Source organism: Limulus polyphemus, unplaced genomic scaffold (genome assembly GCF_000517525.1).
Source record: "Limulus polyphemus unplaced genomic scaffold, Limulus_polyphemus-2.1.2 Scaffold633, whole genome shotgun sequence".
Classification (NCBI taxonomy): Eukaryota; Metazoa; Arthropoda; class Merostomata; order Xiphosura; family Limulidae; genus Limulus; species Limulus polyphemus.
Window position 1 is genome coordinate 160890 of NW_013666243.1, and position 11974 is coordinate 172863.

The 11974-nt window shown below is 30.0% G+C and overlaps 1 protein-coding gene across 4 annotated transcripts in view; it reads left to right on the forward strand.

Annotated features, from left to right (window-relative positions):
* Window positions 1-10543, forward strand: part of LOC106459592 (serine/threonine-protein kinase 10-like) — a 99736-nt gene extending 89193 nt beyond the window's left edge. For all 4 annotated transcript variants that reach the window (XM_022386102.1, XM_013919222.2, XM_022386103.1 and 1 more), the window contains 3 exons: window positions 2294-2419; window positions 7484-7597; window positions 9447-10543. In XM_022386102.1, coding sequence (XP_022241810.1) covers window positions 2294-2419; window positions 7484-7597; window positions 9447-9575 — 369 coding nt within the window. In that variant the 3' untranslated portion in view covers window positions 9576-10543. The remainder of the gene's footprint in view (window positions 1-2293; window positions 2420-7483; window positions 7598-9446) is intronic.
* The last annotated feature ends 1431 nt before the right edge of the window (window positions 10544-11974 follow it).

The following is an 11974-nucleotide window of genomic DNA, read 5'->3' on the forward strand; positions in this document are numbered from 1 at the left end:
ATATATTTATTAATTTTATTATATTGATCTATCAGCCGTGCCTGGCTAACAATACAGAAGTTACAATGATGCAGCACACATGCACTCATGTTATCTTATTCTTTAACATAAAACTGACCTTTGGTCTTTACAAAGTAACTTGTCTTGGCTGTGTTTTAGTGGAGTAGTACTTTGTAAAATACAGTCACATTTCAATTATTATAGATTATATGTGTATATAGATTATTACTCTTGAAACTATATAATGATAAAATAATAAACAGTATTATTAACTCTCTCTCTCTCACCACAGGCTCTGTTGATTCAACATAAATCTTGATCCCAAATTGACCTTCAGAGTTTCCATACTATAACTTTTAATATGTTTTATGTATCTTCACAAACTTTTGTAAGCTTTCAATAAACATTACATGTCTTTTTGTAGATATAAAAAATCAGAATTTTTACTGAAGTAATTGTACTAAAACTTTCTCCATCAATATGTGGAGTCAAAGTTTGAATTGAATGCTCCTAGTGCAAAGTGATTTTTTTGTTGAGATTAAAAACAATTCTCTTCATCTTAAAATTGTCAAATTGCATTTGTATAGTCTCTGAAACCTCCTAAATAAACTTCAGTCGTTTTATTTTCACTAAAACTTTATATTTTATCTGTTATTTTCTCTACCCTAACTCTCTATAATTTGATCGATATTGTGACCACAATAAAAAAGTAATCTCAATTACTCTTTTCTTTTTCTAGTATTGACTTCAAATTGTAGCTAGATTTGTTTATCCTTAAAGTTCGTAATAGTATACATCTACTTATATTTAACCCTTTCCATGCGGGTCAAAGGCCATGTCATCACATTTGTTGACTCGAATTCAAAATGATATGTTGAATGCAGCACTGGTTCAAATTGGATAGTTGTGATGTCAAAATACAAAGTCTGTAGTTTTGTTTGAATTAAGAACTCAAATTACCAATATTAACAAGCTAGAATATAAAATAAGAACCTCCTATCTTTTCTATTTTGCTGAAGTATCACTCGTACTGTATCAAACACAGTGGCCCTGTTCACCTCTTTTCATTTTTGGAAATGCTCTGTTATATATAAACTTACTTCTGTCTATGAAATGAATAACTAATTGAAAGCTCAGAACATCACCTTGTGGCTTTTTCAGCCATTTTCAAGTATTACAACATCACCTCATTCTTTCGATACAAATCTTCAACCTGGTATGGTGAGTCTTTAGTCTGCTTGAAATTTCATATTTTTTAGACCCAAATACAGCTTAGTTACTAAACTTGATAAATTATAGTGGAATTCTATGGTATCGATATAGTAATTTATGATTTTTTGGTTATTTCAAATGTGTATTTATATAAAACTTAAACAAATTATTTCATTTCACATCCTCTATGTCCATACTAGGGTAAGATCGAGGATTTTTTAAAATATTTCCTTACAAAATTAAGAAGTTAAAATTTATATGGAAATTTGATTTAATAACTGCATTTCGATGCCAAACTTGTTCATATACCATGAGAATTAAATTAAATTTTGAATGTAACTAAAAAGTCATGATGTGTGCACTTTGACCTGCCTGTTGCAAGAAGGTTAAGCAAAGATACTGGTGTTATAGATTTTTTTCATAGTATTTCAACATATTTCTCTGTCAATGAATTCTTTATAGACACAAAAATCATTTGAGTTATTACTTTTTGAAGTACTGATTAAAAAAACTTGTGGTTTCATAAAAACTTTTGTATACATTTAAAAAGATTTAGAAATACACTAAACAAAAAAGTTAATAGCTTAGGTGTACAAAACAGTTTTGAAAAACCAAAGGGATTTTGCATAAAGTAGTTCACATTGCACTTGCCATGATATGGAAAGTAGTAAATAAATAAATAACATTTTTCCTGTATTTTGTTTTTATATGAATGAACTGTATACATTGATTCATCTGAATAGATGTAGAAAATAGATCAAATATCAGTATTGGTTGAGCACTGAAGTAAACTTAAGTGCAGATGTACTAGTGACAGCATATTGATTTCAGATAGGAATATAGTACCATTTATATTGTAATAGAAGATTCTTAATATTAATTATATATATATATAAATAAGCTACTTAACAGCATTATTTGACATTAATATTCACTGAGAGAAACATAAAAGTGCAGTGATTCAGTGCTCTGGAGCCTCTGTTTTAATTAATTTATTTCAAATTGTACCTTGTAGTGTTATTTTTTACAATTGACTGTTGCTTATTGCACTTCAGTTTGAAATAACAGTCTTCTATTCCAGTTCCAAGAAGGAGAAAAGAAACGGTATAAGGCAGAACAAGAGAGACAGGAGCATAAACATAGGCGTCAGTTTGAAGAATTAAAAGCATCGTGTGAATCTGCAATTAATGAGTTGGAACAATTGCAGGCATGTTTTGTATTTGTTTTCATGGGGTGTTTTTTTTTTCAAAATCATTTTCTTTCACGTTCTAATTTTATGTAAGTTTATGTATATAAAATATGGGTAGATAAATAGATAAAAAAAATATAAAGTATTTTTCATTTTAGTTTCCATATACTCCTAACTGCTTGATACTTATTGTAGTCTTATAAACCAAAACCATAAAAACATAAACTGTAAGTGGGTGATAATTACATAACTACATTAAACTCTGTGCAAGGAATATGAAATGATAGTCATCAAAGCTATAACAGAAATGTAAGTTGTGGGAATATCCTATTTCTTCAGTGTCTATCAAATGCATACATAAAACAAGTAAAATTGCACCATCAATTCAGTAATGTGTATGGGTTTAATATACTCTCAGTATCCTGAGCCGTACTATAATTAACTGTCCATGGCTGTTTGAGAGTATGGTAGTAACTATACCTGGTATCAAATAATTGTATAGATGTTTGTATACAAACAGGTCTAATTAGGATTATGTAAAAAAAAAACATGAGAACACTCAATCAGCCACTCTTAAAATATTAAAAATGATATTTGAATTGTAAAATGCCATCTGGGCATATCATCACACTATTTTGGTGAGTGGCATAGTTTTTTTTTATATATTAATTCAATTCTTTGTATGTATTACTTGGCCAGGGTATAACAAATCTGTGGAACTGTAATAGTGACAGTTTGTACAACTAGCATTATTGAATTGTAATGTTTAGGGTCTTCATGGTACTATAGAGAGAGAGTGGTTTTTTATAAAGTGAGGAAATCATGAAATAATAATGTTTTTTATAATGTAACAATTAATATTATTAATTTATAATAATAATAATAATATAGTTATAAATTTTATAATTTTTAAATGAAAAACATGTAAGTGAGTCTTGAACTTAGGACCAAGACTTGAACTCTGAGACCTCTGGTTAACAAGGCCAGTGCTCTAACCTATCCAGGAGTGCAAGCAGTTTTTACCAGTGTTCATGTATAAAGCTTTTTATCAAGAGTATGATAGTTACAAAGATCAAATCATAGGCATCTATCACAGACTTATTATTATTTATTAAATTTCGTAAGGAAGTCGTCAAATAGAAATATTGTTATATCGTAAAATTTATTTTTTAAAGTTAAAAACCTATAGTTGGAAAGACACTGGAACCAAGAATAGTTGTTTGATACTAAGAAGAATTACTATTATTCCCTCAACTGGCTATGGATAGTGAATGGTAGTATGACCTGGAATAATGTGGTTTTAACTATGACACTCAGCTGGGTCACCCCCACCCCCTGAAGGCAGAGTTGCATCATTGAATTAACAATGTTTGTAGAAAATCAATTTGTAGTTATTCTTTTACAAATGGTTTTTAAATACTTCAGAGTTGAACTTTATTCAATAAAAGAAAATATTTGTTACTTTATGCATAAAAATATTTTTAATTACAGATGTTGTATTCTTTAGCATAACCTGAATGAAAACATTAATGTTTGTGAATCTCCTGAACTTTTTCTGAGCATAATACAATACTTGTAGCATTTAAAGGGGAAAAGTTGAAATAACAAAAGAGTACCAATCTTATACACATAACTTCAATGCAAGTGTAGTTTTACTGATCCTTAGCTGTTTCTCAGCCTTGTTTGTCATAGTGTGATGTTACTGCACATATCTCAGCTTTGATCTAAACTTGTAATGAAATCTCTCCTTTTTTTTCTGTTCTTTTCAAATGTAGAAACAAATTTGGCTTTCAGTTTAGCAGAGAATCATGTAGAGGTCAAAACAAAGTGATAAAAGCTTAACATTGTTAGAAGACAAAATGAACAACTTCCACCATAATTTCAGATTTTTTTAAAGCATGTGAAAAACTTGCTTTGTCGTTGTATATTTCATATGAGTTATGATGTTGCAGTATGGTAGGAAAACATTTTTAATGGAAAATGAGAAGGTATGGAGAATTGTTAGGCTTAATTTGATCATTTTACACCCAGATGTAACAAGTTTTGTTTTGCCAACAAGGCCACCATTTTGTTAGGCTGTATTTACATTAGACCTTATTGGCCAATTTTTAAAATTAAATTTGAATGAAAAAAAAAACAATAAGTAAAAAGGAACTTCTGTACATTATGATCATAACTTAGTATAGTGAACCCACTCATAGTAAGAAGCCATATAGGCAAATATTAATGAGGTTGGCTTGTTATCTTGGATGACTCAGTTAGTAGAACACTGACTTTGTTCGTCAGAAGTTCTGGGTTCTCTTTTTCTCTTTTTACATGTAATCTTGTTCTTGTAAAATATGATGTTAAGAATCATCGTATTGGTCTAGGTTACTGTGTGAATAAGCAAAAAATTCACATAAACTAAATGTACACAGTATATAAACAAATATAAAATGGGTTTAAATGAAACCTTCTGATTAAAAAATATAGTTTCGGAATGGTAAAAAAAGTTTTTTTTTGTTGTATTCCAGTAATTATGAAAATACAGTAAAACAGAGAGCAGTTTTATTTGAATCAAAACTAAGAACAAATGTATAGTTTTATATTTTAAAAAAATATTGTAAAGATGCTTACAAGGATATAAGGAAACATAAAAATCAGCAATTTAAATTTACAACAGAAGTAAGCATTTCTAATTGTTTTAGAAGAACATATCACAATGAAATCGTGTTGAATTTTAAAGTGGTGAATTTATACGGATATCAATTAAAAATATGGTATTTCATTTTCAGAAGCTACATAATCTGTAGAAAGTTATCTCAGGTTTCATCTAATACTTTGTTTTTGCAATGCAGTAAAATTAACCATATACTGGTGTGTCAAATCTATGCATCAGTATGTGTAAGAGTTAAATACACCACAGTGAATTAATGTTGTGCATCTACTGGTACTTCACCTATATTTCATAGATACTGATGATATAGTTCTTGACGCTTTTTGTTGGTGCTAGTACCGTAATTGTTTAATGTTATAATTTATGCACTTTTCTGAAATAGGTATAACTTTCATATATAATGTATGTGTATATATACAGGAACATAAATAATTATAGAAACACATATGTACAGGAGTCATAAACAAGGAATAATGCCAACAAGATGTTGAATTTCTTATTAGATGGTACAAAACATTATCACAATAAAGTAAATAAAGTGTAAAATACACCTATTTTGTATGTGAGCATTTTGCTTTACACAAAACATTATAGCTTGTTTCATGCTGTACATCTATGTACAGTTGTGGAATATTGTTTTAAATGTCCTGTATTACTTCCCACAACATGGCCAGGTAGTTAGGGCACTCGACTCGCAATCGGATGGGTTGTGGGTTCGAATCCCCATCCCACCAAACATGCTTCCCCTTTTAGCTGTGGGGGTATTATATTGTGACAGTCAATCCCACTATTCGTTGGTAAAAGAGTAGCCCAAGAGTTGGTGGTGGGTGGTGATGACTACCTGCCTTCCCTCTAGTTTTACTCTGCTAAATTGGGGATGGCTAGCACAGCTAGCTCTCATGTAGCTTTGCGTGAAATTCAAAACAAACAAACAATACTTCCTACAATTCAGCCAAATTGCGGTTTCCTTTTGATATTCCAAATTTTTACACAAGTTTGTGTAACCTCAACAATGCTCATACTGGGACTTTATGTTGGCTACGCCATGATTGTGTATGATGCATTGGCCTCTTAGCTATCAAATTGTTACATATTTGGGAACATTGTCTTGCTGGAAGATGAACCCAACCTAATGAGTCATCCTGAGGTAATGGCTTGATGGATCAGAATGTGATTGTACTTGTCAGAAGTTAGGATACCATCACTTTTGTGTAAATCATTGTTACCATTGACTGAGATGCAGCCCCAAACTTGTATTTACTTCAATATATTGCTGCCATTGAACAGACTGTTGTTCATTATTGCAGAGCAATTTGAACTTGTCAGAAGTTAGGATACCATCACTTTTGTGTAAATCATTGTTACCATTGACTGAGATGCAGCCCCAAACTTGTATTTACTTCAATATATTGCTGCCATTGAACAGACTGTTGTTCATTGTTGCAGAGCAATTTGAACTTGGATTCATCTATAATGAGTACATGCCATCAGCTCTGCTAATTCCATTGTTTGTTGTCTGTATACATTTCATCCTTTTGGTTTAGTTTTTCAAACAGCTACACATCTGTTGAGACCACTGCATACCAATATGTGTTTCACTGTTCTCAGGTAACATTCACACTTATTTTTACAGCATGGTCATATGCAAGATCTTTATCTGACCATCACCTGTGTCAGTAGTAAGTGTTGACTGTCAAGAGAGCCCTTTCTCACCAGTCCAGTGGGTATCCCCATAAGTTAAACTACAACTATAAAATCTAAAATGAAAACAAACCCAAAGCTAAAACAGAGTCTCACACTGCAAGCTAAAATGTTTATGAGAACTCTGAATGTTACATTATATACAAAGTTCAACTTGAATAGTTACATAAATCTCAGTTTGCTAAAATTTTAATAAAGGAAAATCTGCTAAACGAAGGAAAGCCTGGCCTTTGATACTTAAAATACAATAATACTGGACAAAGCCAGGTTGCACAAGTAACTGGAGGGCAGGGTCACTACCTGATTCACTGACAGTAAAAGACAGCATTCCATTTTAGGACATCACTAGCTATTTTTTGTGCAAAAAAAACATAGTTAATTGTCAATTAGTGAACTAACTTTTGGACAGATATAGAATCAGGTTGTTTACTTGAAAGATTTTCTGTGTTCAGGTGGACTTAAAATTTACCAGAGGAGGAAGATGCAAGATTCAATTACTTGTTATTAAGCTGAAGTTGGGAAAAGTTGAAGTATACTTAGAGGATTGTTAATGATGATGAAGTCATTAATGCTTTGTTTAGTAATGCATGATCAGAAATGATTTATTTTAACAGCTAATTAAGTAATTTTTAAGTTTTTTTTTTGGTTGAATAAGTAGTCTTTTAAATAGCTTAGACATTATGGTTATTGCATTTTTATAAAACCTTAGTATCTATTACACATAGAATGAAAAGAGGAAGATGCTGATGGAACATGAAACTACCAAAGTAAAACAATTAGATGAACAACACAACAATAAACTTAAGGAGTGGAAAGTTAACCTTAAACTTCGGAAACAGGTAAAATAATATTTCAAATATTTTTAACAGCTAAGTGTTGAAAGATCATAGTATTAGGTATAGCTATTTAAGTAGTATCTTATACTTTTCTGTATTAAGAAAGAAATATCAATTACTATAGTATCTGTTGTCAGCGGTCTAATTTGAAAGTGCTTTTTTGAGGTGAATTAAGAAATATTTGGAAACACAAAGGAATTCAGAGGTATAAAAACATTGCAATGCAATAACTGTTAGAAGTAGAATTAATCTTTCATCTTGTAAGGTGTTGGATACTTTAAATGTAATTAGCAGGAGAAGCTAAACATTTGGTCTGTTTCTAGGATAAATTTAGTATGCTGAAAACTATTCCTATTAGACTAAGAAAAAAATTACATATGATGTAAACTTACCTTTATTACTTACATATGTAGAAACATCATAGTATTGTTTTATGTGCTTTTGATAGTGTGTGGTTTTTTCTTTACTTCTCTCCCATTTCATGCAAAAAAGAAAAAGGTAGCAGCCCACTGACAAGTTTACTGGAAAGACTGTAATTATAAAACTTAATAAGATTGACAACTACATTTGTCCATAGTTCTCAGAAGGATTATTTTTTAAAATTTAATAAATGAAAATTAATACTTCCATTCAATGACTTTTGATCCCATTAAAAGTAACTTCAAGGCAAGCAATGTGATACAGTTTGGTTTGATATATTGTAACTAACATGTTGGGTCTAAAGATAGAATTGTGTAGCAGAGTTTTGATTCATTAGATTTAAATTAGATAATTCGTAATATGTTTGTCAGTTAAGCAGTTGTATTATGTTACCATATTTTCATTTTGTGGTTGCAACATAAAAATTAATTAAAAGCAGAATATTAGTGTAAAATTTTGTATACCTTACTGTTTTCTGACATGAAATACATGCCTTTTGTGTAATAACTTATAAAAAATAATTACTTCAAAGGCATTTTTACTCTCTGAAATAAAGTTTTTAATAGCCTTTGAAATTGTCTTTGCATACTATTACTGTGGTATCTTGTCTTAAACATATAAATTAAGAAAATTGTAGAAGTTGGCCAAAACTTTGACTCAACAAGTACATTATCAAGATTACAGTAAAGTGTGTCCTGAATTGTACAATATACTTGTCAGTGTTTCCTGTTTTTGCATAATTTATTGGTAGTCTGATGTAAGAGGTTGTATCATACTACATATGTGTAGATGCATGCATGTAAAATGGGGCAAAGGCTAGTCTGTACAGCCAATGAATGAAACTGAAAGTTAATGGTTTTAAAAATCCAAAAATTGTAGGCCTATCACTTATATATTTTAATAATGAAAACCAAATATTTATAGCTTGATTTCATTTGAATTTGACTGAGTTTAATTGTACAGTACCAATGTTTCTAAGTTGGTTTCTGATCATACATACAGGTTGACTTGCTAACTACATTTTACTATTACTTTGTCAAATAATGCTTGGTTTGCTTGCTACATAATTTTAATTATGATAAAAAGTGATTCACTACATTTCTTAAGTTAGAATAAACAGTGCTTGACTCAGCTTTTGCAAGTCAGTATTTTCTGATTAAACAGTTCTTGACAAATCCATTATTGTTAGAATAAATAATACTGAATTTACTATACAGTACTAATATTAGAATTAATAGTGCTTAGAATAGTTTTTCTACAGTGTCATTTTTAGAATCCTTACTGTATAACTTAGTTGTGCAATACAATTTCATGTGATGGCCAAGTTAATTAGTAGGCTGTGCTATATGGTGTCATCAATTGCCACAAAACATTTTTGTGATTGAATATTTCAAACCACTGTATTAATTATTTGTGCTTTGTTTTCATCAAGGAACTAGAGGTGGAGTTCTCCAAACAAAAGGAAGAACAAGAACAGTTTTATAGAAACTTTGCCTTTACAGACTGTGAATTCACTGTAGGATCAGAATCAACTTTTAATCCAACAATTAATCTTAAATAATAAAAATCTATTTTTCAACTGATAAATTATAATTTGAGGATGTTTTGATTGCATGCCATTTAAAAATACTAAGGATTATGATACAGAAATTTTGTTTATTTTTTTTTTCAAAACATATATGTGAATGCAGTATAATTTGGCTTTTGCTTTATTATTTACAAAATAAAATTTGACACAAATGTATCTCAGAGAAAATGATTTTTGTTAGTCTTAAGAAATTGAGATTTGTTTATTAAAGTTTATTTCAAAGTAAAATACAGTATTAAAAATACTTGGCAGAATTTACTTATTTGGGAGCCATACCACTCTTTCTCTCGTTTTAGTAACTTGTAAGAGAAAAAACCTTGTGTGACTTTCAAGTAGGTTCATTTTTCTCAAGTATTTTTAGTAGTTTAGTGATGCAATGAAATTGAATAGCAATGGTATCAAATCACTGAGGAGTAATTCTATAATCAGGATTTTCAGTATTGTTAAGTTACAACCTGGAGGCTAAAGCTCTGTGATTAAACATGATTATGCTGGTAACTTATCAGTTTATCTGTACGTCAGTTTTCAACTTGGTAAAACACTGTGGTGACCTGGATATCAACGAATTATTTTTATCTACAGATTTTTATTTGGTTATATACATGTTAGTTTTGTATTGCAACATCCAAAAAATGCTGTGATTGAAAGCTTAATGACCTATTTTGGTACATGTAACTTCCTATAGAGAGGGAAAGAAATGTATTAAATTGTTGGTGCCAGAGGTGTATAAATGTTGAATATAAGATACCAGTTTTTTAGAGAACTCTGTGTTCTAAAAATTTACAATAAGTGACTTTGGGTATAGTACTTACTGATCATCTTGTATTTTAATTTCACTATCAACGTTGATTACAAAACAACTTGAATTTGTGCTATGTTTTACTGTACTTAAGTATTCTGTCCTGAAATTAGTTATTCGTAGGTAACTTCACATACTTAATGTATGTATCCTTTCTAAATTATGATTTATCCACTTATGTACCAAATATTGATTGCAGACAATGTTATCATAGATTGAAAACTGTTGACTTTGTGTTTCTAGCCTTTACATCTTAGTATAATTATTGTCTCACGTGTTGTTCAAAGATCTAAAATGTTCTATTTTCTTCATTTATTGAAAAACCTAGTAGTTCTGAAATTTTTGTGTATCTATAATCTCTCCTCATGCTGTATAAAGTTGATTGTAATTATGAAGTTGTTTATTAGCATGGTTTTGTTCTTTGATGTCACTATAGACCTGAATAATTAGATATTCAAAACTATGGTATTGAGGTTAGTGTGTTATAGATACAGTTGTACATGATTTATGGAAAATTCTCAATTTTTTTTATTTGTAATAAACTTACTATACACACTTCAGTGAATTTTAAAATTATCCTGAAATATACATGCCAAATTTCTAGATGTATTTAATTTTGAGGTTGGTTTTTAATAAAATACTAATTTTAAACTTTCTTGGCATTAAATGATGTGTTTTTTTAATTTACAGTTGCAGTGACCTGATTATCTAAATGTTTCATTCTTACAGATATATACAGAGTGTTGAATGTTTGGATAAATTATTTTTGCAAATCAGGAGATGCTTTCACATAAAACTTTTACAGTCGATGAAAGTCAAATTTCAGTCTTGTAATATATAAAATCAATTAGAGTAATTATCATTTAACTAAGTGAATCTTCTTGTGAAATATTTTTTAACCTGGACATTATCTTCAGTGGATAATTCAGTTCAACAAGAAAGTCACTTAAAGGACCCTTATTTTCAACAAGAAAGTCACTTTAGGACCCTTATGCTGTGTATAACTCAAGCATTTTTCAAATTCATTTTCGTTTTTGTACAGTCTATTTTGATATTCAGAATTGGAAACTTGTGAAGTAAAAACTAAATTCTGTTTACTAATGTAAGGTTACATTTATCTAAAATCTCTTGTTTTTCTAATTAATTAGATTTACTATAATAAATCTTTCTGTTGTGAAAAAATAGTGCTATACACGTTTCACAATCAATGTAGCTATTTCTTCAGCTAAATTAAAACAGCTACTGATACCTCTTGACAGAACTATCAGGAGATTCATGGAGAATACCACGTTCATAAAGGTTTCACTGCTATACACATCAAACTCGGCTGATGATACCTCTTGACAGAACTATCAGGAGATTCATGGAGAATACCATGTTCAAAATGGTTCCATTGCTATACACATCAAACTCAGCTGATGATACCTCTTTTACAGAACTATCAGGAGATTCATGGAGAATACCACGTTCATAAAGGTTCCACTGCTATACACATCAAACTCGGCTGATGATACCTCTTGACAGAACTATCAGGAGATTCATGGAGAATACCACGTTCATAAAGGTTCCATTG